The following is a 27,899-nucleotide window of genomic DNA, read 5'->3' as shown; positions in this document are numbered from 1 at the left end:
TGTTCCCGTTGCTTCATATGCAGCATGAACAGCACCTTTAATATTCTGCTAGGCCATAGAAATGTATATGGGATTAATAGAAGTTCATTGCTAGTTTACCGTGGAGTTAGAAACAGTCGATTTTGTGAGCTAGAATATTTAATATTGCTCAACTAAAGCAAACAAAAGGTGGAGGAAATCATGGGAAGTACAGGGTAGGTACTGAAGTACTGAAAGGGGAGGAGAAGAGTATTGAAAAGGGAGGAGTGCTGAGGTAGGAGGGGAAAGGGGAGTGGAATGAGGGAAATGCTAGCTGCTATTTAGGGCAGTGTAGGCTGCTCCCTGGACAGACAGACTTTTGTGGGCTGTACCTGTGGAGCTGGTAGCACTGCTGATCTGAGCACAACTCTTTGAGCCCAGACTCCTTCCTGAGAGAGACTCCAGAGGGGAAGAAGATGAGCACAGTGGGCAAAGTAAGACAATGGGGTACGCTTGTTTAGTGCTGATTTCCAGTCCTCCTCTTTGATTGCATAGCACGGGTATATCTTCTCTGAGTGCTGTGCAGGTATCACATGCTGCTCTCTTCCTTTGCAGCAGTGACTAAGGTGGGGTGGGTGGCACAGAGGGAGAGTGCTCTGAAGGATCCCCATGTCTCCTGCTCGGGGCACTGTAGAGCGCAGTAAGTGGAGAGTAAAGTAAGGGATGCTGCAGTCCTGGTGTTCCCTTGATTTCACTGCGGATTTGCGGGGAAGATGGATCACACAATTGGGATGGAGAGTAGCAGGGTCGGGCTGAGAGCAATACCCCTGGGCTGCAGCAAGGGGAATGGGCACCACTGTGCAGAGGAGCTCTTTCTGAAATTAAGATATACAGAAAAGGGTTTTTATTAAATCCAACCGTAAAAAATTGGACTAAGAGAAAATGTGGCAAATCAGAGAATAGAGCACATTCCTGGTACATGCCCTGCCCCAACATATGCCATGGTTTGACTTTTATTCCCCGTTGTTTTGTTGTACTGTGTACCTGGTCAGAAGTATAACTGTTTCCCCGGAATGTTAGTATGCATTATAGTATATGAATGTTACAGATCTAGGGCTAAGTGCAACATGGGGCCCAATCCTTCAGTCTTTATTTCAGTATTATTTATTATTACTTGTTTAGCACTGACAATATACTCTGCAAACAGATTTCTGGCAAACTTGAGGCTGTACAGCTCTTAGGAGCCATTACATCCGAGGAATTGCTGAAATGCAAAGCACTCCACCCCCTCCAGCTCTGGGGAAAAAACCCCCAAAACAATGTCCCATCCCTGTCCTGGGCAACACAAAAACAACATGTCAGCTCCTGAGGGTACTTTTACAGCCCTTTGGCACCACTCTAGCAGCCCAACGGGACCACAGCAAGGACAAGAATCTGACCCAATTTAAAGGGCTCCAAAGAATTTACACTCTCAGGGTCTGATACTGAACACATTTATATGTCACTAACTTTATTTATGTGATTTCAGTGGGAGTGCTCACATGAGTAGGATTATGCACATGCACAAGTTTGCAGGGGAAGGGTCTAAAGAGGAGACGGGGCACACTGCCAAAACTGGACGAGGAAGCAACTTAGAGTTTGCTTCTTTTGTTTTCTGTATTATTTATTAATAATACAGTCTCAGTCCTCATGAGCATTGTTAAAATGTTATTCAGCGGTATCACAATGAGGACAGGGTGGTAACCTGATGAACAAGGAGAAGATAGGGGCCAGTGCATGCGTAAGGGAAAACTTCCTTTGACTTAAACGCAAGCAGGATTCGGTCCTGACAGTTCCACCTAATAAATTATTTTGCAAGGCACTCTCATTCCATTAACTCTGTCCAAGTTCACATTTCTTCAAGAAATTGTACACTTCAGTAAAAATATAATACTAATAGGGAGAGTTATGATGAAATACTGGATGATGGCAACAAGAAAAAAAATAACAGGACAACAATGGTTGATAACTGATTGCAACATTCCACTCCTGACAGTTATAAATATCTAGTTACATTGGAAGCCAAGAGGAATTCATTTCAACAAACTGTGCTTGTGGCTGTTCCACTGTAAACCAGAACTCTAACTTAAATAGTTGTTAGAAGGGAAATTAAATGAGGACTGCTGTTGAGTTAATGTTAATTGTTCTATTAACTGAACAATTGTGCAGTCAGATTGTTAGATTATTCCCCTGAAACACCTCAGTAGCTATGTCTACAAAGCAGCTGAAGTTCTGCAATCCAGAAAATATTGTTTTAATTTAGCTGTATATTTGAGCCCCATATCTGTTTTTTAAATTACATTGTAAGATTTAAAGGATGAAAGCTAAACTGAAAGCCTCAGGCCTGGGCTACACTACAGGGCTAGGTCGAATTTAGCCGCGTTAGGTTGATTTAAAAATGACTGCGTCCACACAACCAACCCCGTTCCATCGAGGGCTCTTAAAAGGGCTCTTAAAATTGACTTCTGTACTCCTCCCTGACGAGGGGAGTAGCGCTAAAATCAACCTTGCTGGGTCGAATTTGGGATAGTGCGGATACAAATCGACAGTATTGGCCTCCAGGAGCTATCCCAGAGTGCTCCATTGTGACTGCTCTGGACAGCACTTTGAACTCCAATGCACTAGCCAGGTACACAGGAAAAGCCCCAGGAACTTTTGAATTTCATTTCCTGTTTGGTCAGCGTGGCGAACTCAGCAGCACAGGTGACAATGCAGTCCCCCCAGAATCGTAGAGCATAGAATGTTTCTACGCTCCCCCTATCGTCTCCGTCCCTGAGGTTATCGCAGATTAGAAGGCGAAGAAAACACACTCATGATGACATGTTTTCCGAGCTCATGCAGTCCTCCCGCACTGATAGGGCACAGCTTAATGCATGGAGGCATTCCGTGGCAGAGGCCAGGAAAGAATTAAGTGAGCGCAAAGAGCGAAGGCAGGATGTGACGCTGAGGCTAATGGAGGAGCAAATGGACATGATGAAGTGTCTGTTGGGGGAGCAAACGGACATGATGAAGCATCTGTTGGAGCTGCAGGAAAGCCAACAAGAGCACAGACCCCCGCTGCATCCACTGTATAACCGCCTACCCTCCTCGCCATGTTCCATAGCCTCCTCACCCAGGCGCCCAAGAACGCGGGGGGGAGGCTCCGGGCAGCCAGCCACTCCACTCCATAGGATGGCCCAAGCAACAGAAGGCTGTCATTCAAACAGTTGGATTTTTAGCGTGGCTACAATAAGCAATGTGGCCTTGTCCTTCCCTCCTCCCCCACCCCACTCGGGCTACCTTGTCCCTTATCTCTTTTTTTTTTTTAATTAATAAAGAAAGAATGCATGGTTTCAAAACAATAGTTACTTTATTTGGAAGGGGGGAGGATGGTTGGCTTACAGGGAATTAAAATCAACAAAGGGGGTGGGTTTGCATTAAGGAGAAACACACACAACTGTCACACCGAAGCCTGGCCAGTCATGAAACTGGTTTTCAAAGCCTCTCTGATGCACAGCATGCGTTGCTGTGCTCTTCTAATCGCCCTGGTGTCTGGCTGCTCAAAATCGGACGCCAGGTGATTTGCCTCAACCTCCCACCCGGCCATAAACATCTTCCCCTTACTCTCACAGATATTATGGAGCACACTGCAAGCAGCAATAACAATGGGAATGTTGGTTGCGCTGAGGTCTGACCTAGTCAGCAAACAGCGCCAGCGAGCTTTTAAACGTCCAAAGGCACATTCCACCACCATTCTGCACTTGTGCTGCCTATAGTTGAACTGCTCCTTACTACTGTCCAGGCTTCATGAGCCATGGAAGCAAGGGGTAGGCTGGGGTAGGTGTTACCGCGCGGCCCTGCCGGCTGGGAGAGCAGCCTGAAGCAGAAGCCTCCAGCTCACAAGATATTCCAGGTAGGACTGAATCTCCATGAGAAGAAAATTAAAGAAGACAATGACCTGGAGTCTCTGGCTCCCATTCAGTGCTCTAGGAGGAGGATAGCCATATCTGTCCAGGTGCCGCTGATCGACCCCACCGAGGTCTGCCAGGAGCACCCAGGAGACGTACGATGGCTATCAGTCCTACTGCACCGTCTGCCGCGAAGGCAAGGAGCTGCTGCTGTGTAGCAATGCCGTACTGCGTCTGCCAGCAGCACCCAGGAGACATACGGCGATGGTGAGCTGAGCGGGCTCCATGCTTGCCGTGATATGGCGTCTGCCCAGGTAACCCAGGAAAAAAAGGCGTGAAACCATTGTCTGCCGTTGCTTTCACGGAGGGAGGGAGGGGAGCCTGACTACATGTACCCAAAACCACCCGCAACAATGTTTTTGCCCCATCAAGCATTGGAAGCTTAACCCAGAATTCCAATGGGCAGCGGAGACTGCGGGAACTGTGGGATAGCTACCCACAGTGCACCGCTCTGTAAGTCGATGCTAGCCACGGTAGTAAGGACGCACTCCACCGACTTAATGCGCTTAGTGTGGACATACGCAATCGACTGTATAAAATCGGTTTCTAAAAATCGACTTCCATAAAATCAACCTAATTTCGTAGTGTAGACAAGGCCTCAGATTCCTAATTTCCATCCAACCTAGTAGAATCTGGATTAAAAGTCTATATCAAAAGTTGATCATACCGAGATAAATATAGTCTGTCTTTTTAAAGTACTAACATAGCCCTCCACAACCACAGTATCTGAAGCCCAGATCCACAAAAGGACATAGCACCTAAACTCCAGATTTAGGCTCTACTGCAATCCACAAACACTCCTAGGGTGCTACTTAACTCTGTAGGTGCCTAAACTCACTCCGCACCTACAGTTTTGCTATAAAAGTTCCCTCGGCGCTTAAGCTGCTACCTCCGGGCATCTGCAGTACACTTCACTCTAGGACTCTGGTTGCATATCTCATGCCTAAGCCCCAGCAGGATCCTCAAACCAGGTGAAGATCGGCATTCCCCAGCCTATCTTGCCTGTGGGACCTGATCTCTGGAATTTTTAGTGCACAGTAGCAGGTCACATGGCCAGTGAGCGCATGGCATGCTAGTCCAGCTTGCCATGCACTAAATCGCCACATGGACAAGCCTTTACTCTGTAACTTGGTGGCTACGGCACTCACCTAGGAGGAGGAAGACCCAGGTCCAGCCACCTGCTCCAAAGACTATTTAATTATTTATCCAAAGTAGAGCAGCTTCAATAGGAGTCTGGCAGGCAGAGCGACTGATTTAAATGAGAGCAAAATCTGTCCCACGCTGATGTGATAGAAACTGTTGGTCAGAGTCAATATCTGTGCGCCAGACAAGGGGAAATGTTGGCCCAAAGCATACAGACCCTCAGTTGAAATTGTGTTGTGTTTATTTATGAACATTGAAAATATAAATAAATCAGAAAATCTCCTGTTCAAGTGAAGCAATTCATCTTTCTAATCCTTTACACCCTGCACAGTTATCTGCTTCTCCACTGAGGCACACCACTTCTACAGCAGGATCCTAGACTGCTGCACCTCAAGAGTGCCACCGTGATTTCCTCAGCCTCCGACCTCCCTGCATTATTTCACAGTCTCAATTCTGCCCAGTACACGTGTTGTACAGGACACAGATTCACTCAGGCAGCCTTTAAAAAGTATCTTACTTTTATAGGGTCCATTCATCATTGCCTCCTGTCAGGGATCTGGTCAAGCTCCCCCTGTGGGATACTTGCAAGACTGCTGTGAGGGGATCCAAATGCTGAATCTCACATGCCTTAGCTTTCTGGGGCAGGGCAGAGTTAAGCATTGTCCCTGACTTTGGGCCTCTTGGCATGCACTCGTGGCGCAGACCTCGTATCTGACATCCCTCTTGGAGGTAGGAACCCTGCAGCCCAGCTGCTTCGGCCCTGAAACTAGTATATTCTCCCTCAATCCTCCCCAGCAGCTCTTGCACATTACCCAGGATCCCACCCAAGGGTGAGCTTTCTGGTTTACAGCTTACCTCCTCAGGGGTACATGACAATGAAAGCCAACAGACACACAGACAGGTTTTGCAGAGGATTCTAAACACCATTACTCTTTACGTCACCTGAGAGATACGCCATTCTATACAAAGTACTAAACAAACCTATATGTATTTTCCCTGCCTCAGTTTCCCCACCACTCTGAACAATTATTTGGGCAAAGTCCAGAGTCCTCTATGGAGTCCAGGTTCCTTTCTCTGCCCCCCGTCCTCCTGCATATGGACTCTCTGGTCTCTTCTCCTCCTCCTCTCTCTCTCTCTGCCTCTAAAATGGCAGCTGAGAGACCCTTTTTTTATAACTTCCAGCCCCCTTTGGCAGGTGACCACAGAACCCTACAAGGTGACATCATTGCCACGCAACCTATCACTCTGCAAATCTGTCCTCATGGATAGGAACCAGCCTTTTGTCTCATCTGAATAAGTGATCATTTAAGATCTAAAGACTGACTCTGTGTCATCCCTAGTCTGGTAAGTGCATGCTACAGTCCTGTCAGCAAATGATCCACTGAGAGGCATTCTATGATACAACAATTTCATAATAGCAAGCAGAATTCATCAGCTGCACATAGACAGAGTCCTCAAATTGCCACACACTGCACCTTGTGCTTTCATGAACGGCAGTGCAGAGCGAGTGAAAAGTGAAAATAAAACGCTACCTTTCTGACCTGGTAGCATTTTTACAAGACTTTGCACTCAAATTGTGCTGATGTCAATGACTACACAAGTTGCAGGGCAACAGTCAATCAAGCCAATAGGCTGAAATTCACACCCCTGTGCAGAAGGCCAGCACAAGGCCTACCCAACCACTTAAACCTCAACTCTGGCCTGTTCCTCTGCACAGCTGTAATCCTAACCCTGTCGGCCTGCGCTAGTCCTCTGCACAGGAATGAATTTCACCTATATAGTTGGATTTTGCAACGGGTTTTAGTAAGACAGTCACAGTTCACTCCATTTTTTAAAAATTCTCAATCATTTAAAATGATGCCAGTTGGCAGCTCTGATTTCTATGCTTCTTAGCTAGCTAAAAGGAAAAAAAAAACATAAAATGTCATTTACAAAAAGTTCACACCTTGACTCAAACACAGTGTCTTTTCTCAGCTATTTTTGAGGACACAACTACCCAATTCAGGCTGCTCTAGTTGGAAGGTATCTGGACACTGTTACAAGAAATCCTTCTTTTTAAATATCAATTCATAGCTTAGTTAAACAAATTCACTTGGAATACAGGGTCTCAGCCAAAAGTAATAACTCTAAATAGCTGAGAGGTAGATTAGTGAATATTTCTAGTTGTATATGTCTTAAAAATAGAAGCCAAGACCGTCTTATAATATTTGTCAAAAGAACAGACTGAATATCACCTTCCCTTCCCAGTGCAGGATTACTCAGATTTTAGGTGACATCTTGGCAGAGCGGCCTTAAAACTGACAACCAGATACAAGTGGATTCTGCTGGCGTAGGTGAACCCCCAAGGCAGGTAGGCTTGCTCTTGCATAGGGGGTATGTCAGGGCTTGGCCTGGGGAAGGACTGGAGGCATGACTAGAGCGTCGTGTTCTCCAGATAACCCTAGCTGAAGAGAGGCTCCTGCCTTTCATTCATTCAGCTATTTTTGTATTTAACTTCCTTCTTGCCCTTTGTCAGTAGCCAAAGTAACATGCTTTGTATATCTATGCCATATTCAGTGGCGTGCTGCATTTTCACTGAAGTTTTCACAAGCAGGATTCTGTGGGTTTCCATGATTCTGGTTCAGCTCAGATAATCGGCCCTGACCTTCAGTTCTTACTCATTCAAGACATTTTGTCTGTGTCAGGACTGAAAGATCAGGAGCGATAACAGCTTCAGTAACTTAGAAAGTTATTGTCATACTATGGGCCAAGATGTTACTAAAATCACAGATACTAATGAACACATATGTTAGATGCTTACAATACTATAGATTTCTTTCTAAAAACCTGTTACCACAGACCCTGTTCTGTTTTATTATAACAGCTGCTCCTGGTATTACGGGTTCAGCAAAGCAGCTCCTTATGTAGCACCAGCGTTCAAAATCCCCCAAAAAATTATAAGAGCTATTTTGCACATAATTTATCTGTATATATTATACTTGTTCAAAGATTCACATTTGTCCTCATCAGCCTGTGACTCCATGCTTGGAGATTCTTCAAATGCTTAAGCTTTAAGGAGGAATTAAACTGTTGAATACATTTCAAACAACATAAGAGTTATTAGAAGGCCACATTCCTGTATTCTTTACTCAGGCAAAACTCACTTCATGTCCATCAATGACAGCTTTGCCTCACCAAGGAATGAGAGACACGCATGCTGTCCTACCAGGGGAGGAGTGTGGGAGGAAAGAGTACTCAAGCTGCCGTGACTTCGGATTTCAGCAGAAGTGAAAGTAAGCCGGTACGCCCCGGTACAGTGTACCGGCAAGAGCCGGTGTGCTGTACCAGGATAGATCGGCTTCCCCAGGCGCAATTTAAAGGGCCTGTGGCTCACAGCAGCAGCTGGAGCCCCCGGCTCTTTAAATTGCTGCCAGAGCCCCGCTGCCGGCGCCCTGGGGTAGCGGCAGTGAGGCTGGGGCAGCGATTTAAAGGGCCCGGGGCAGTAGCGGCGGCCAAGCCCTGGGCCCTTTAAATTGTCCCCGGAACCCCGCCGGCACTTCCCCAGGGCTCCGGCAGGCTCCAGGGACGATTTAAAGGGCCCGGGGCAGTAGTGGTGGCCGGAGCCCTGCTGCCGGAGCCCTGGGGAAGCGGTGGCGGGGTTCCGGGGATGATTTAAAGGGCCCAGGGCTCCGGCCACCACTACCACCCAGGGCCTTTTAAATCTCTGCCAGAGCCCCCGGCTGCCCCTGTTACCCCGGGGAGGGAGAAGAAAGCACTTGCCGGTACAGGGTGGGCCAGGGCTGGCTCTGACCTCCCCCAGCCCCGCCCATTCCAGGGGCCAGAGCCGGCCCCAGCCCAGCCCCATACCGGTAAGTCCCTAGACTTACTTTCACCCCTGGATTTCAGTCAAATCCTTCCCTCCGGAGTGAGGCATTTATGACAGTGTGGAGAGGAAAAGAGACAGGGCTGGAAACACCAGCACACTCGACGGATCTACAGAGACCTTTGAACAGAACCAGCCATTTGAGTTCTTTTTCCCTTCCCTGGGCAACATGACTCCCTTTGGAGCTGTGCTGCTATTGGTTCTGCTCCCTCTCCAAGTGGTTGGAGGGTACAAAAGAGAATTAATTCTGCTTTATTCAGCAGTAATTTCCCCACGGAAATCCACCTGTCCTGAGAGGTGCACAGCGTGGCTAGTCCGACTCCTGACTTCACCTCAAGCCACAGAGCCCTGACTATACATGAAGTTCATACAGAAGAGCTGCCATGATCCATAGGGGCTAAGGCATAGAATGACAATGATCCTGCTCTCCCCCATCACCTACATGCTGCACACAATTCAGGGTTGTTATGCTCTATTTTGCCTCTCTTCATCTCGTATCACATAGAAAAGAGGAGCAGATGGACCTATTGCATTTGGGTCATAGTATTTATGATACCTCTGTATCAGAGTGGTGAGAATTAATGCATCTATAATGTAAATAACGTGAGCTGGAAAGATAAAAGGGCAGATTAATGAAGATTGGGAAATTATTGTCATTCTAAACAATGCAGATTATCTTGTATCTGAATTCCAAACTTGAAATAGACCTAAACTTCAAGCTGATTTTATATGGTATGGATCCCAATTCTGATTTCAGTTACACCAGCTTTTCTTCCGGGGACCATCATTCATAGATTCCAAGGCCAGAAGAAACCATTGTGATCATCTAGTCTGATCACTGTATACAACACAGGCCAGAGAACTTCCCCAAAATAATTCCGAGAGCAGATCTTTTAGAAAAACATCCAATCTTGATTTAAAGATGGTCAGTGATGAAAAATCCATCATAACGTTTGGTAAATTGTTCCAACAGTTAATTAGTCTTATCGTTCAAAAATTAAACCTTATTTCTAGTTTGAATTTGTGTAGCTTCAACTTCCAGTCATTGGTTCATGTTCTATCTTTCAGTGCTAGACCAAAGAACCCATTATTAAATATTTGTTCCCCATATAACCAAGTCGCCCCTTAATCATCTCTTTGTTAAGATAAATGATGGAGCTCATGGAGCTATCACTACAATACATTTTTTCCAGTCTCTAATCATTAATCATTTTTGTGGCTCTTCTCTGAACCCACTCTAATTTATCAACATCCTTCTTTAACTGTGGGAACCAGAACTGGACACAGTATTCCAGCAGTGGTCACACCAGTGCCAAATATGCAAGTAAAATAACCTCTCTAATCCTACTCAAGAGTCCCCTATTTATGCATCCCAGGATCGTATTAGCTCTTTTGGCCACCCTGTCACAGTGGGAGCTCATGTTCAGCTGATTATCCATCAAGACACCCAAATCTTTTCAGTCACTGCTTTCCAGGATAGAGTCCCACATCCTGTAAGTATGGCCTATGTCCTTCGTTCCTACATATATACATTTACCGTTAGCCATATTAAACGGAATATTGTTTGCTTGGGTCCAGTTTACCAAGTGATCCAGATCGCTCTGAATCAGTGACCTGTCCTCTTCATTATTTACCATTCCCCCCCAATTTTTCTGTCATCTGCAAATTTTATTAGTGATGATTTTATGTTGTCTTCTAGGTCATTCATAAAAAATGTTAAATAATATTGGATTAAGACGCAATCCTTGTGGGATGCCACTGGAAACACACCTACACAATTATGATTCCCTATTTACAGTTACATTTTGAGAATGGTCAGTTAGCCAGTTTTTAATCTATTTAATGTGTGCCATGTTAATTTTATATCATTCTGGTTTTTTAAATTAAAATGTCATGTGGTACCAAGTCAAACATCTTACAGAAGTCTATCACATTGACACTATTATCTTTATCAACCAAACTTATATGTTTACCAAAAAGAAATATCATCAACTTAGTTTGAAAGGATCTATTTTCCATAAACACAAGTTGATTTGCATTAATTACATTACCCTCCTTTAATTCTTGATTAATCAAGTCCTGTATGAGATGCTCAGGATCTATGTCAGGCTACAATTACCCAGATCACCCCTTTAACCCTTTTTAAAAATTGGCAGAACAGTAGCTTTCTTCCAGTCTTCTGGAACTTCCCCAGAGGCCCAAGACTTACTGAAAATCAATATTAATGGTCCAGTGAGCTCCTCAGCCAACTCTTCTAAAACTCTTGGACCTGCAGATTTTAAAATGTCTAGCTTTGGTAGCTTTTGTTTAACATCCTCTATAGATACTAGAGGAATGGAAAGAGTGCTATCAACACCATATGATGAGAATATATCATTTGTTTTTTTCCCAAATGCAGAATAGAAATATTTATTGAACACTTTTTCCTTTTCTGCATTATTATTGATAATTCTACCATTTCCATCTACTAAAGGACCTATACTATTGTCAGGATTCCTTTTGTTCTTAATATAGTTTTAAAGCTCCTTATTCTCCTTAATTCTGTTAGCCATAGATTTCTCCTTGTGTCCCCTTCCTTCCCTTATCAATTTTCTACAATTCCTAAATTCTGGTTTATATTCATCACTATCAGCCTCCCTTTTCTTCCATTTGCTATACATTTTTATTATTTTTTATTTTTCATTTATTTAAATTGAATTATTCTTGATTCACCCCAGGATGAATGAGATCAGAATCTTGCTCTTTATTTTTCAAAATGCACTGTAGAGAGTGCAATAAAGTAAAATCTGAAATGTACTTACTCCTTTCCAAGGTTATTAAATGCAAGGCAGCCATTGCCTGGGAAGCAGGGAACCCCTTTTCTATTGAGGAGGTTGAAGTCGCCCCACCCAAAGAACATGAAATTAGAGTTAAGGTAAGTCATCTGGATTGACACTGGTGTAAAACTGGAGTAGCATAGCAGTGAAGGCTATTACATTTGAAAGAAGCAGTTAAGATTCACCAATATATCCTGGCTGTGCAAAGCAGTCATAAACATAAACATAGTTTAAAAGCCCATTTAAGACGAGTTGACAGCTGTTTTGTGTTGCTAAAGTGGGGCAGAGCAGCCAGAGTGTACTGTGTTCCCTAAATCACACCAAGATGTACATGCAGGCAAAATTTCATGATAATCAGATTTAATTTACTTTTGTGTGTTGCTTCTCAACAAAAAAAAAGAAAGAAAGAAAAAGAAAGAGAATGGTCGAACATTTTGTGATTCCTTGTCTCCATAAAAAAGGGCATTCAAATGTTTATTTTCTGCTGTATATGTTGACAATGGTTGGGTTGTGCAAAACCACAACATTAATGAAGTTCCAGTGCTTGGTATTATCAAGGCAATAGCTCAAATTTCCCATCAAACTTGGTGGTATTGCAATGGTAAGAGCAGCTCTCTAATTTGATTCAAGTCACAGCTGTAATTCTCCATTATCAACCTACAGTGTAAATGTAAGAGTGTTACTGCCTTACAGATTGTTGCCACGGGGGTGTGCCGTACTGATGCTCATGCTGTTAGCCTCAGTTTTAAGGAGGGTCTTTTTCCAGTCATCCTGGGCCACGAAGGAGCAGGAATTGTGGAGAGCACTGGACCAGGAGTGACTACATTTAAACCAGGTACTGAGAAATTAGCTATACCACTGCAGTGTCAGGGCCTTTTTTGCCATTCTGACACAAGGGCTATATGTTGGTGATGCTCTGTTGAAGTCAATGATTTGTACTGGTATAAACTACAGAAACCAGTGAAAAACCAGGCCTTCTATTAGAGTAGAAGTTTAGTTACAATTAAACTTTGGTGGTTATGCATGGTGGAGGATAAAATGCAATGGGATGAAGCATTTTGTCTCCAAAGTTATCTGTCATGCCAGAAGACATGGCACTAGTAAATGTGTTTAAAGAGAGTGCACATAAACTGAACTCCTCCTACATGCCCCTCCACCCCCCATGTGATTGGGGATATGATTACTCTCTGTAAATAGATTGCAGAGGAGGAGGGTAAACACCAGGGAAGATGAAGAGCTATTTAAGCTGAAGGACAATGCTGGCTCATGGACATTAGAAGAAGTTTTCTAACTACCAGAGGGCTGAGGTCATGAAACAGCTTCCCAATAGGAGTTGTGGGGCAAACAACTAAATTAGTTTTAACAAATAGAGCTGGACAAATTTATGAGTGGGACTGCATGACAGGGTTGCTTGTGATGGGGGGGGCAAGGCTCAGCAGCCCTGATTGTCCTTCCATTTTGTCTTATGTTCCTAAAATCTCATGCTTTGGGACTCATCCCTTCGGGTCAGGAAGGGATTTCCCCCTCCAAGTTTATTCGGAGGGATGGGAGCGTCTCCTTATTCTGAAACAGCAGAGATGGCCGCAGCTGGAGATGGGACACTGGGTAGGGTGGGCTAGTACGCATTGCCAGTGGCATTTCTTTTTCTTTTTCTTTTGCCTTCCTCTACAGCACAGGGGGCAGGTCACTTACTGGAATCATCTGGGTATATATCACTTAATCAGTTCCTTGCTATTGCAAGGGCCTCAGGCACTGGTGTACCTCAGTCCCTCCGATTCTCTGCTTGCAGGACATAACAGTTTAGTTTCCGGAGGGCTGTAATATTTTGGTCTAATTTTGGTTGTTGGGTGTTGTTGGTGGGCTGTGATCTGGTGGTCCTTTCTGGCTTTGAGCTCTAGGAGTCTGTGACAAGCAGTAACTCTGACGTAGCTAATGCAGATACGTTTATGGTTGTTTCGGATTTGAGAAGGAAAGACCACAAAGCAATTCACATGGATGCTGCTGGAGATATGTCCCCTTCAGTTATTGTACACAGAAAGAACAGGAAAAAGATCTGCAGCTGCAGAGTAAACCAGAAATGGAAACTTATGCTGCAATTGATGCCCTTGGGGCTGGTTAGCAACAAGTGATTGATGAGTGTCACCAGGGCTGTCACTACTCCCCAGATCCAAAGCTAATGCTGCCACGAGCAGTCTCAGGCAAGGAGGTTTATTCTTTAAAGAGAGGTAACAAACAAGCACAACACAGTCCTAACTCAGCTCTTGGCCCCAGGCTTCAGGGCCCCAACCTCCATCCGCTCTGCTCCTCCCAGAGCAGCAGCTACAGGGCCATGTCCCTGACTCTAGGGACTACGGTGACCAGATAGCAAGTGTGAAAAATTAGGACAGGGATGGGGGGCAATAAGCACTTATGTAAGATAAAGCCCCAAATATTGGGACTGTCACTATAAAATCGGGACATCTGGTCACCCTACTAGGGACCCACCACAGAAGCTAGCTCCACTCCAATACAGCTTCCTCCTTAGGGCTCAGCCTATCTCAATCCTTCCTTCTCCCTGCTGCCTATTAGCAGCCCTTTATAGGCCCAGCTGTAGCCCAGACCTCTTTAATTATCTGTATTGGGCTTACCTGCTCCAGTCCAGGGCACTGGACTATCCACAGAGACCAGCTACCCTGTGACAACGAGCAAAGCAGGTGACTCTTCCCTCTCTCATCTGATGATCAGCTATTGTTGTAATGCAATCAGGCTTTCCCATTCCCCTCTGTAACCTCTGGGGCACTTTTTTGGTGTTGTTTTTGGAGTGGGAGGTTGTTTTGTTTTTACACAGCAGCACAGTGATGCAACCTTCTCTTTTCTGGCTTGCTGCATCACCACCCTCAGTTCATCCAAAATGTGGCTGCTAAAATTATCTTCTTTGCCCGCTGATCTAAACATCTCAACCCCTCTTTGAATTCCTCCACTGTTTCCCATGTGCCTACCAAAGAGAATTTAAATTTCTTGTCCTCACCTTTAAGGCTCTACCCAACTCATTTCTGGCTTTCATCTATCTCATCCCTTGTCTCCCTCTGATTATGCCAGTCTCTGTGCCTTGTTGCTGTCCCACTCCCAGTTTTTTACCCATGAAAGCTTATGCCCAAATAAATCTTGGTCTTTAAGGTGCCACCAGACAACAGAGAATTAGACATATTTAGGGCCTACAAGAGTTCCAAGAAGGGAGAACTTGCAGGGCTGGGCCTATGAGACTTTGAAAAAAACAACAGCAAATTTTGTAAATAACTTTAAACAAACAAACAGTATCTGATAAATATTGATTTTTCTAGGTGACAAGGTTATCCCACTCTATGTCCCTCAGTGTGGCCAATGCAAGTTCTGCTTGAATCCAAAGACCAACCTTTGCGAAAAGATCAGGTAGGAATTGCAAATACTGTATTTTACCTTGCAGGGAGCAGTAGGAGAGGCTTTTACATTGGGCCACAGCTGGGAGGGGCTGAGAGACAATCATGGAGGCAGTTACAGTTCCATGATTCTCTGTTCAGCTTCATCCTGGGGACGGCTCTAACTTTCACGGCCTGGGATAGACCATCCACCAACTGGCAGTAGCTGGAGCACAGTATGCTCTAGCCATGCCTTATCCCTCCTTCCCCTAACATGTCTCTTACACTGGGATGAGAATGATGGTATAGGAGCCAGCTACCCTTCTTTATGGGTCTCCCGCCATACCAGGGAAAGATCCTGCAGTGGAGATGCAGCGGCTTTCCTCTCCCTTTTTGTGCCAAGAGGAGTCGGGTCAGAGAACACTTCACTTTGTAGTCATCTTGCTTGCCAGACACTTAGAAAGTGTAATGAATAAAATACTAGTCTTTGCCAGCTTTTAAATCCAAGTGATAGCCACAGGAGATTTATTCTCAAGTATCTAGCTAAAATATCTGACTGTTTGGAGCCAGGTGACACACTAATCTAGCAGAACATCTGGAGACCCCAGTTAAAATCCTTGCTCAGGACAGACATGAAAGTGAGTTTGATGGTTGGTCTCCTCCTAAACGCTACTGTTCGTATTCCACAAAGACCAACTCACCATTTGGCAAAAAATTGACAACCTTTGTTCAAGTGCAGCCCATGACTGCAGTAGCAAAAGGATGGTCATAGAATCATAGAATATCAGGGTTGGGAGGGACCTCAGGAGGTCATCTAGTCCAACCCCCTGCTCAAAGCAGGACCGATCCCCAACTAAATCATCCCAGCCAGGGCTTTGTCAAGCCTGACCTTAAAAATATCTAAGGAAGGAGATTCCACCACCTCCCTAGGTAACGCATTCCAGTGTTTCACCACCCTCCTAGTGAAAAAGTTTTTCCTAATATCCAACCTAAACCTCCTCCACTGCAACTTGAGACCATTACTCCTTGTTCTGTCATCTGCTACCACTGAGAACAGTCTAGATCCATCCTCTTTGGAACCCCCTTTCAGGTAGTTGAAAGCAGCTATCAGATCCCCCCTCATTCTTCTCTTCCGCAGACTAAACATCCCCAGTTCCCTCAGCCTCTCCTCATAACTCATGTGTTCCAGTCCCCTAATCATTTTTGTTGCCTTCTGCTGGACTCTTTCCAATTTTTCCACATCCTTCTTGTAGGGTGGGGCCCAAAACTGGACACAGTACTCCAGATGAGGCCTCACTAATGTCGAATAGAGGGGAACGATCACGTCCCTCGATCTGCTGGCAATGCCCCTACATATACATCCCAAAATGCCATTGGCCTTCTTGGCAACAAGGGCACACTGCTGACTCATATAGTGAGTCAGAGTAGAGGGACACTGACAGCAGGGGACGGTGAAGTATAAATTCTTTTGTTGTTGTTGTCGCTATAGCAAAATTAAAACACCTATTTCTGATCAAGACCTGATGCCTGACGGTACCAGCAGGTTCACCTGCAAAGGGAAGCAGATTTACCACTTCATGGGGACTAGCACCTTCTCTGAATACACCGTTGTAGCGGAAACCTCTCTTGTCAAAATTGATGCTGCTGCTCCTCTGGATAAAGTCTGTCTGATGGGCTGTGGATTTTCCACAGGTTATGGGTCTGCCCTCAATACTGCCAAGGTGAGCTAATTAAGACCCAACTCCTACTCACTGTACTAACATGAATAGTCCCTTTGATTAGGAACTTTTCCATATGACTGTAATGAATTCAGTAGGTCTACTCACATGAAAAAGTGAGCACTATTGCCTCTGAAGGTTAATTTAAAAAAAGAATATGCTCTTCTGGAACATTAACTGTAACCATTTTTTATTATACATACATATATATGTATGCATAATGTAAAATAATTTAATAAAAAAGTTTTACTCAGTGTTTTGTTACTGTAGTTTTATACAGCATTTTATATATTTTTAAAATCTTTAGTACAGTTTTAGTTTTAAAAACAAAACTGTACTTGATGGTTTATATACAACCTCAGTTTCAAGTTTCCACATTTCTGGTGTTAATGAATGGTAATGAACACTAAGCCAACACACCAAGTTCCATTTGAGAGGCATGGTCTGGGCGAGTCATGAATCAAAGGTCTTGATATTAAACACACAAGAAGTGGATCATTTCTTATGTTTTTCAAACAATAAAAAGGATATGGCCCCATCCAACCTGTGCATTTGCTGTGGTTTATTGACATGAGCCGGAGATCACAGACAAACATTTAGAAAGCTCCTTTTGTCTCCAGGGTTCTAAAGCCATTTCCTGACCTTTCTTATTATTGCAGGTGGAACCTGGGTCTACTTGTGCTGTATTTGGCTTGGGAGGAGTCGGCCTGTCAGCTGTCATAGGCTGTAAAGCTGCTGGAGCTTCCCGGATCTTTGCAATTGACATCAACAACAATAAATTTTCATTGGCAAAACAGTTAGGAGCCACTGACTGCCTCAATCCTCAGGATTTCAAGAAGCCCATTCAGGAGGTTATAACTGAAATGAGCAATGGTGGTGTTGATTTTGCCATTGAATGCGTCGGTAACGTTGCTGTCATGGTATGTGTCATGTTCTTCTGTACCAGATATGGACTGGTCATAGAGCTTGCTTATGCACACCAGATGTGTTCACCATAAGATCCTTTACTGCTCTGCCAGGTGTGGCTAAGGTTAGCTTTAAATAAGGTATTTTACACACTGTGCCACCTAATGACTGAACTGTATAATACAGTTTTGCGTTCCATTACAGTATGTGTATTTTGGTCTAGGTCTGTGCTCTGATACAGTGGTAATAGGTGTGATAAGGACTCTTATGTAGAATCATAGAATATCAGGGTTGGAAGGGACCTCAGGAGGTCATCTAGTCCAACCCCCTGCTCAAAAGCAGGACCCATACCCAATTAAATCATCCCAGCCAGGGCTTTGTCAAGCCTGACCTTAAAAACTTCTAAGGAAGGAGATTCCACCACCTCCCTAGGCAACGCATTCCAGTGTTTCACCACCCTCCTAGTGAAAAAGTTTTTCCTAATATCCAACCTAAACCTCCCCCCACTGCAACTTGAGACCATTACTCCTCGTTCTGTCCTCTTCCACCACTGAGAATAGTCTAGAACCATCCTCTCTGGAACTACCTCTCAGGTAGTTGAAAGCAGCTATCAAATCCCCCATGTAACCCTTCTGCCCGTCAGAGTTGGCAGCAACAAGGGCCAGGTTCAGTATTTAGGGGTTCCATTTCAATAACACAATGCAAAAGCTGCTCGAGCCCCCATCCAGTGACCTGGGACAAATACATACCACCCCCCTGGGCACCTCTAAGAGGCAATACTTCCCCTCTCGCAAGCACAGAGTCTGAGTATAGCAAAAGCCTTTTAATAAAGGAGGGAAACAATGCGGCATTATGTTGAGGAAACACCACAAACAGGATTCATAACACAAACCATGAGCAAAAGACCCACCCCCAAGTAAGTTTGGCAGTGTCTTTTCCCCTCAGGGTCTTAAATCCAGCCATCCAACAGTCGCTCCTCCCACAGTTTCTGTCCCTGGTCAGTGCAGCCCCCAGAGTTCAGAAGTTCATCTGCAGAGTTTACCTCCCAATCTGGGTGGATGTGGGGGGAGATATGGGGGGGGGCATCTTACATGCTCCACTGCTCGGGTCAACGGCCTCTCCTTGGGGTTCTGCTGCAGTCTTCACTGCCAGCTGCGCCTCTCCTCCAGCCACCCAGCTGGCCGCTCCTCTCCACTAGCCATCCTGCTAGCCACTCTTCTCCGCCAGCTGCCCTGCTAACTACTCACCAATATATCTTCAGGCCCCCTGCTTAACACAGCTCCCAGTGATTTCAGCTTTAGTAACTTCAGCCCTCAGTGATTTCAGCTATTGGGGGGGTAGGGGGGGACCAGAGCTGGCACACTCAGAACCTCTAGCCCAAAGTAGGTCTAATGCTTAGACCTAGGAATCAGTTATTTCAGCTCTGTAGCATATAACAAGACTCCTAATGGAGTCAAAATTAGCTCTGTTATTACACAGTGGTGACAGGAGGGATCAACATAGTTTGGGGCCCATAATGCCAGGTACACATACCTATCCCCAGGCTCTCTCAGTTCAGTAGGCTTGGGAACCCATGTCCCTTGCCTAGCAAGTGCTATTTAGTTGAGGGCGAGTCCCTCCATCATAAAATGCCAAGTACAGTTCTACTGTCCTTGATTCCATAACCAAGATAACAATACTTTATTACTCCTACCCCAATAACAAAGAGACTGGGGGTCCCACAGTAGCCAAAGTGACTATTTGGGCAAGCAGTCCCATCATGCTAGGCCAGGTGGGTGTGCCCATGCAAACGAGATCAGCTCCTGAAGTCCTTTTCCACAACTCACCACCAGATGTCAGGGTAGAGCTCATTCTGACTCTGCTTACACTTAGATGGGATAAACAGTCGGATATAATGAGATTGTTGTTTTTATTAAAACAGACAGTAATAATTCATTACAATTAAATACCCTCCAAGTGTTATGTACTAAAGATCCTCCCAATAACTGTCTCCCCCAATGGCTCTTCTTCCCAAAATGGTACACTCCTGATATGAATAGAATAAAGCTGCTAACATTAAGTTTCTGTGGGTTATACGGGTACCTTTACAGAGGTTAATTAAGGGTGCACTTCCCTAGCTGCAACTTCCTGAGGTGTTGATTCTGAGGCAAGAAAAATGTCCCAGGGAGCTCACGAGGCACCTGTTGTTGCTGCACGCTTTAATGGAGAAGGGGAGACCAGCCCCTTTTCTGGGATGGATTGGTAGCATGGCCTTTGCTGTCAGAATTTTCCTCTTCTTTCAAACCTGAAGTACAAGGAACAAGATTGTTCTTGGCCCCTACACAGAGACACAAGAAGGTCCTTGTTCCCTCTTCCTCGCTCCCTGGTACCTAGCTCTGTGCAGGTTTATGATCTAGCAACATGCCTTAATCTGGCCACTGCATCATATGGAAAGCCAAAGGCAACCTCACCTATTCCCACTAGATGCCAACTCAGACACTGCCCATCCCGCTGTTTGGGAAAGAGAACCATATAAGCAAGCCATTACATAAAGCATTTCCGTTCAGCATCTTCTCCAGTTCTCACTAGTTGCCCCAGTCAACAAGGTCTCCAGATCAGGCTGCAAATCTGTCACCTCAAAGTTTAATTTCCAGCCCTCAATAACACAGACTGAATGTACGTTCTCCTCACCTTTATATGCTGCCCTCAATGGGGTGCATACAAAGTTCTCCTATACATGCTTTTGGAATTGTAGAGATTCATATTGTACCATTTCCCAAGCCAGAAATCTTAAAAAAAAAAATATATTAAATTACTCAATCTTTTTTCTTGGTAATTATTTACTAATTACTAACTTCTTACATCCTACTTAACCCATGCAAACTGGTACCAAGTTTACCACAGAGCTGCAGCATTTATCCTATCTCCCAGCAAAAGTTTGGATTCAGGAGTTAAGAAATCATGGGATATCCTCTATAAACCAAATTACTGTGTCACATGAAGTATTATCATTTACAAGAATATGATTCCAGTGCCAAATGTTGGTTCTGTTCAACCCAATGGGAGTACTGTCATGGCCTTTATTGGAATCAGGATTTGACTTTTAATATAAATGAAATAAGACTGAACTACTAAAACAAGCATAATACTGTAAAATATCATATATCTTTAAGACAGGTGATCATGGTATTGTTCAGGTAAGACTAAACACAGTACTGACTTTTTGGAGGGCATAGAGTTCATGCAATCTTTCTGCATAATTATGTTAAGTCAATCTTACTTGTTTTGCAAATTTTCAGATCACCTTTATGTCTAGTTGAATTGCAGTAGTGGGGAGGGGGATCTGTTCCATCTTTTCATTTTAAGCACCTTTGAACACATTTATTGCCATGATGAAAACTACCATTTTTCCTGCGCTTTGTTTTCTGGCAATTAGCCAGTTTCTGATCCATGACAGTAATTTACCTCTTACCCCATGGCTAGCATCTCAGTCCTCACTCAAACTCCCATTAAAGTCCATGGAAGTTTAATGAACTATGAACTGAGTAAGAGCCTAAAGTCTGATCACACAAGCAGTAATGTGCCCGTTAAATCTGAGTTTGCTTTGTCTTTCAGAAAGCTGCCCTGGAGTGCATCATGGTGGGCTGGGGAACTTGTACAATTGTTGGAGTGGCTCCGGGTGGACAATCAATCCCTGTTTCTCCAATGCAGCTGATAATGGGAAAGAAAATAAATGCCACTTTCTTTGGAGGTCCGTTTTCCCACATAGTTTAGCCATAAGGCAGTGGGAGGGTGGAAGAACAGTTATATCCATCTCATCTAAGATATACAGGTTTCAGAGTGTTCGCTGTGTTAATCTGTATCAGCAAAAACAACAAGGAGTACTTGTGGCACCTTGGAGACTAACAAATTTATTTGGGCATAAGCTTTTGTGGGCTAAAACCCACTTCATCAGATGCATGGAATGGAAAATACAGTAGGAAGATATATATACACAGTTCATGAAAAGATGGGAGTTGCCTTACCAAGTGTGGGGACGGGGGGTAAGATCTAACGAGATAATTCAATTAAAGTGGGCTATTTCAAATTAGGCCTGAATAAAGACTGGGAGTGGATGGGTCACTACAAGAACTAATTTCCCCAAGCTAATTTCCCCCTACTGTTACTCACACCTTCTTGACAACTGTTTGAAATGGGCCACTCTGATTACCACTACAAAAGTGATTTTTCCTCCTGTTGATAATAGCCCACTTTAATTGAATTATCTCGTTAGAACTGACCCCCCCACACACTTGGTAAGGCAACTCCCATCTTTTCATGTACTGTGCATATATATCTTCCTACTGTATTTTCCACTCCATGCATCTGATGAAGTAGGTTTTAGCCCATGAAAGCTTATGCACAAATAAATCTGTTAGTCTCTAAGGTGCCAAAAGGACTCCTCGTTGTTTTTTCTAAGATATGCAGTATTTCCCAAAACACGAAGGCAGTTCTTTTGCCACCACGTTTGGGGAAATATAAACAAAAATAGAAAAAGACTGTCTACCATCCAATTCAAGAAAATTAATCTAAAATTGCACAATCTTTCCCCCTTCTCAGACAGCATTCTTGGAAGCCAAGCTGTTTGCCATCTTGTATTTTTATAGGAAAAACAGAATGTTTCCATACAAGAGAGAAACCATAGCAGTGAGACGTTACACAAGGGGAGAATGGGGAGTGGTATCTGGAGTTGCTGGATCCTTTGAAATTTAGAAATTCCAAAAATTGCAAGCCCAAAGTCTCGTATATTCCCCCTACCTTTTTATATAGCTGTGAATCACTGAAATTATGTTCATCAGAAAAGACTGGAATTACTGGTCTGCAGGGAGCACTTCATCCCTGGGCTTCAAGCTCCCTATTGAACCCTGGATCAAGTTCAAGTTCATGGCCCTACCCTTCAAAGATTCCACTGGCAGATCTATCTGACAAACTGCATCTTCCTCTACCACAAAGATTCTTCATGATAGCTTTTTTTGTTTTGAGAAGCACAGTTATTTATCAGAGTCAAACTCACGAGAACTGGAGACCGAGCTCTCTCAGCAGTCAGCCCAGGATTGTGGAACTCAATTCCTGTAACGGTCAGGATGATCATGGATCACTGCTTTCAGCTTCCAAAGGCACAAGCCCATCTCTACACCCTACCTGCCTTCAGCAATAACAATAATTAACACAACAAGCCAAGTAACCAACACAATTTCAGTGTCACAGGCAGGGAGAGAGAGCCACAAGACAAAGAATCACAGAAGAAATTCCCCATGGCAGAAGTCCAGCACAAGGGCTATTCACCACTCACACCCTCAAAGCAAAGCTTAAGTGGGACTGAACTGGTGCACAAGCTTCATGCTGGCCCTCTGCACAGGGGTAAATGTCACCCACTTGATTACTTGGTTAGGGTCTTTTAAGGCTCAGATGCCACAATGATGAACATGGTATAAATAAATACATCAGGAGTCTAAATGGCCATTAAATAAGCTATACCCCAAAATCAGATAAGGATACTATTTATATTGTTGTACATACACATATTATCAAACTTGTAGATCTTCAAAAACAAATTACGATTCCAAATTATACAACTAGTTTTAAAAGAGGTGGCTCACTTCCTAACAGATTAGAGAGACCAGGTTCTCCATTCTGTGAAATGAAGTATGTGAATGACCCCTCCTGAGTTGATGACATTTTGCCTACAGTTTTGTTTTTCTGTGCCAAATCCCCATTGACTTCAAAGGCCATTCCACATATGGAATGAGAGTAAGCTATGACTTTAAATGCTTTTTTAATGACTGACAGCTCCATAAACTACAACCTTGCACACCTCATGGTTTAAGCAAGAGAGAGTCTTAAATAATTGTTCTGAACTTAAATTACTTTCCATGTATATTCTCCTACCTGAAAACTGTTGTGCCACTTGGTAATTCTAGAAGTAACGGGAGAGAACAGGGGTAGTTTAAAAACCCTCACAGGAAAAAATGTTCAAGTTGAGCACGGATTTCATGACCAAGCCGCTGTTACTTTCCTCTCTTCATAGAAAATCCAGAAGGCTTTTTTCACTCCCTGGGCTTTGCCAGGGAATATCAGCAGAACCAGGATGCCAGCTGCCCCCCATAGTGGAAAGTGCAACGAGAAAGATAGGTTGAGATGACACAGGCTGCCTGCATCCTCAGTCCCCCCCAGGGAACCTGGAGGCAGCCAGCACAGCCCAGAAATTGTGATGGGCCTGCTTAGGAGAGGGCATAACAAGTTTGCCTAGAAAATGCGCTGACCCAGAATATGTCTTGGGCAGCCTTTGGGGAGAGGGGTACCTTCCGTAGTTTCCTGGCATAAATTAATGCTGGCCTCTCCCAGTGGAACTCAAGGGGAGAATCACAGTGCAAACATCTCCTCCTGCAAGTCAATCTCCCCAAAGACACAGTTGCAGGAGGGTGCAGATTGCCTGGGCCAGAGGAGGCAAATCAAGCCCACTCAAAAATGACTTTGGTCTTTTCAATGAAGTGCTGACCTGGCTAATTTCCTGTTCCGATTCGTGAACCAAAATTATCTTTTTTATGACCTAGTTATGTAAATACAGCCTGTTTGATTTGGGGTGCTATATGCTTTGTTGCAGGTTGGAAGAGCGTAGATTCTATACCAAAGCTGGTGTCTGATTATATGGGAAAGAAATTCAATTTGGATGCCTTGGTGACATACACTCTGCCATTCGACAAAATCAATGATGCTTTTGATCTTATGTATGAGGGGAAGAGGTAGGTTGTTATCAAGAAATTAAACCAGCCTTATCTTGCTGATATAACACCTTTAAAACAAAACATCATTTAAAAACCCAGCAAAAACCTTATTCCTGCTGCTCACTTAGCGAAGCACAACTGATAGGGTGATGAGACAGTGTTTTCAAGGGGCTCCCACAAACAGTTTCCTAGTCAGCCCAATGTTTCAGGCAGGGGTTCATGTGCTTCCACAGAGGAGGGTAGAGGGATGGGGAAATCTACATTTAAATAAAATACTTTCTTATAAACAAAACTAAAAAAGGAGGTATCAGCACTGAGCAAACAAACTTTTTTTTTTTTTTTTTTAGCTTTTAAGCTACACTTTTGCTGGAAATATTTATACTTTCTTCCCAAGATATATACTGAGTCTATTGATAGCATAGCACTGAGTTCAACTTGTGTAATTTGAAGGGTGCATGTGAGGGGACATTTTAGAGGGGCCAGGGCCCATCTGGTCCAATCTGGCCTATTGCAAAAGCCAAAATTTGTCTTGCCAAGTATTTTAATGACATTCCCCCACAGGATTATGTTATTTGTGGCACGGACAAGTTTAGCAAAGAGCAGGTTACTCCATCCAAGGCAGAGAAACTAGCCCAAATTTCCCTTTACTGTGGGGACAGTTTTAAAAGGAAACCCAAACATCTCCTGCACCCCATCACTGCAGCAACTTCTGAATCCTAGCACTTCACCCTCCCAGCACAAGAATAGTTCTGCTGAATTGGTCAACAACTGACAGAGGTGGGAATGGCTGAGACTTTAAACAGAAGCAGCCACAGAAGGTAAAAAACGAGTGTTGTCCATACGCAGATGCTATGCACAAATGTTAAATAAAAAGTTACAAATAAACAACGTTGATATATTTTTCTATTTTCTGTTCACAGCATCAGAACCGTCTTGGTTTTCTAAGGATTCAACTTAAATTTTTGCAGACTTCCATATGAATTTGAGCCTTATCCTCAGCCTGCCTCACTGCTTAATGACTCGATTATCTTTTCTTTACATATTCCAGAAAGTACTTATGTTCAGTACATGACAATATCGAATAGGTAGGAACTAAAGGTCACAATAGACAGTAGCTATAAATACACAGATATAAGCGTTGTGGAAGTGTATGATACCAATACACAACATTTATACATGGATGTGCAGACAGCGGGTCACTTTAGTGCAACATGCTTTTTTGCTAACACTGTGATATGTTATTTTTTATTTGTATATAGTATCTTATCTCATGAAATAATTAACTATATAGAATGTGTTTCCTAGTTTTTATGCCAAGAGTTTTCATTCCATTCCATTTTTGTTGGCATCGTCTTGCAAAAAGACTAAAAACAGCCTCAAAGTGACTAAGCGTTAGATCCACAAAGGGACTGAGCATTGTAAAGTCTAACTTTCAGGTGCTCTCCCACCCAGTGATATCCTCAGCCCTGAGTTAGGCACATAGATTCTCTATACAGTGCCCGGGGAGAGTTAGGTACCTAAGAAAGGGATTTACAGAAGCCAGCACGATAAGTGGGGAACTGCTTTAGGCAGCCAGTAAGAAATGCTGAGGAGAAGAGTGTGGCCTAAGCCCTGCTCCTTCAGGGAAGTTAGGCACCTAACTCCACTACTACGGATTCACATTCGTGAACCTTCTGGAATTGAAGGCCTAAGCCAGGCCAGCCCTTACTCCCAAAGGGGAAAAAAACAGAGTGAGAGACAGAGACATCCACTCTATTATAACCAATAACCCAGCGGTTAGGGCACTCACCTGAGATGTGGAAGGCCTGCTGTCAAATCCCTTTTTCTGCCTGGCTTGGAGCAGGGACTTGAGCCTGGGTCTCCCCTATCACAGGAGAGGGCCATGATCACTGAGCTATTACACATTCTGGGTCAGAGCACTCATTCTCTTCTGTTGAAGTGGTGGAGCAGGGAGGAGTCAGAGAAGTAGATACTTGAGACCAGGACGGGAAGAGAGAGCCGGCAGCTGCTGGGAACAGGAAATCAGGCTGCTGCTGGAAACAGGAGGGTGGTGCATGTAGTCACCATCTCCAAAATAACTGCACGGCTGCAGGAGCTCTTTGCATCATCATGAGAGCTCCTGCAGCAGCGGGGCACAACCATGTGTCTCATGATAAATTCATGAGAGTTGGCAATACTGTGTCTATGTGGGAAAGCTATGCCATTATAGGCTAAGGTGTGTATTTAAACCAACAGTGTTTTATCAGTATAAACCCCTGTGTAGATACTTTTATTCCAATGTAGGAGGGCTATTTTTGGTTTAGCTTGTATGACTTGGGAAGCTGTGCAAACAAAACCAAAAAAGCCACTCTTATCAACACAGGGATTTATACTGGTATTACTATATTGGTTTAACAATAGGCGCCGACTCCGTGGGAGCTCCAGGGCAGAGCACTCACAGGGAAAAATTAGCAGGTGCTCTGCACCCGCACAACCTCCCCCTATCCCCCTCCTAACCTCCTCCTCTCCCTTCCCCATGCACATGGGTCCTCGCTCCTCCCACTCCTTCCCAGCACTTCCCACCCACCGCCTAACAGCTGTTTGGCGGCACTTAGGACTTTCTGGGAGGGAGGGGGAGGAGTGGGGATGCAGCACACATGGGGGAGAAGGCAGAGAAGAGGCGGGGCAGGGGCGAGGACTTGTGGGTGGGGCAAGGGTGGGAAGAGGCGGGGCGAGGCCAGAGTTGGGAGGTCAAGCACCCAGCAGGCAGAGGGGAAGTCAGCGCCTAAGGGTTTAACTATACCAGTTTAATTATACTGGTATAACTGAGAAAACGTCCCTGTTTAGGCAAGCCCACAGTGAAAGTTACAGAGGAAATATCCAGGACCTCATTTTTATGACAAACGTTTAAATAACATCAATGGTGTCATAAATATAAAGGGAAGGCTAACCAACTTTCTGTATACAGTGCTATAAAATCCCTCCTGCCCAGAGGCAAAACCCTTTCACCTGTAAAAGGTTAAGAAGAGAAGGTAACCTTGCTGGCACCTGACCCAAAATGACCAATAAGGAGACAAGATACTATAAAATCCGGGGGGGTACAAAGGGTTCTGTCTGTCTGTGTGATGCTTTTGCCAGGAACAGATCAGGGATGGAGTCTTACAACTCCTGTAAAGTTAGTAAGCAATCTAGCTAGAAAATGCATTAGATTTTCTTTTGTTTAATGGCTGGTAAAATAAGCTGTGCTGGAGGGAATGTATATTCCAGTATTTGTGTCTTTTTGTAACTTAAGGTTCTGCCTAGAGGGATTCTCTATGTTTTGAAACTGATTACCATGTAAGGTATTTACCATCCTGATTTTACAGAGGTGATTCTGTTACCTTTTTTTTTTAATTAAAATTCTTCTTTTAAGAA

The 27,899-nt window shown here is 44.1% G+C and overlaps 1 protein-coding gene across 5 annotated transcripts; it reads left to right on the top strand.

Annotated features, from left to right (window-relative positions):
* The first annotated feature begins 317 nt into the window (after positions 1–317).
* Positions 318–27,899, top strand: LOC140910254 (all-trans-retinol dehydrogenase [NAD(+)] ADH4). 5 transcript variants are annotated; one of them, XM_078852445.1, is made up of 11 exons: positions 318–452; positions 10,326–10,442; positions 11,762–11,863; positions 12,459–12,600; positions 15,086–15,173; positions 16,629–16,860; positions 17,517–17,777; positions 21,358–21,493; positions 24,386–24,524; positions 25,243–25,324; positions 25,427–27,899. In XM_078852445.1, exons 1-10 carry the CDS (start codon positions 435–437, stop codon positions 25,295–25,297), a joined length of 1,290 nt encoding a protein of 429 aa, XP_078708571.1. In that variant the 5' UTR covers positions 318–434; the 3' UTR covers positions 25,298–25,324; positions 25,427–27,899. The 5 variants fall into 5 exon arrangements, with proteins under 5 accessions (XP_078708571.1, XP_073196870.1, XP_073196868.1 ...); XM_073340769.2 differs by lacking the exon at positions 10,326–10,442; XM_073340767.2 differs by lacking the exon at positions 25,243–25,324.

Source organism: Lepidochelys kempii, chromosome 4 (assembly GCF_965140285.1).
Source record: "Lepidochelys kempii isolate rLepKem1 chromosome 4, rLepKem1.hap1, whole genome shotgun sequence".
NCBI lineage: Eukaryota > Metazoa > Chordata > Testudines > Cheloniidae > Lepidochelys > Lepidochelys kempii.
This window is presented reverse-complemented; position numbering and strand designations above follow the sequence as displayed.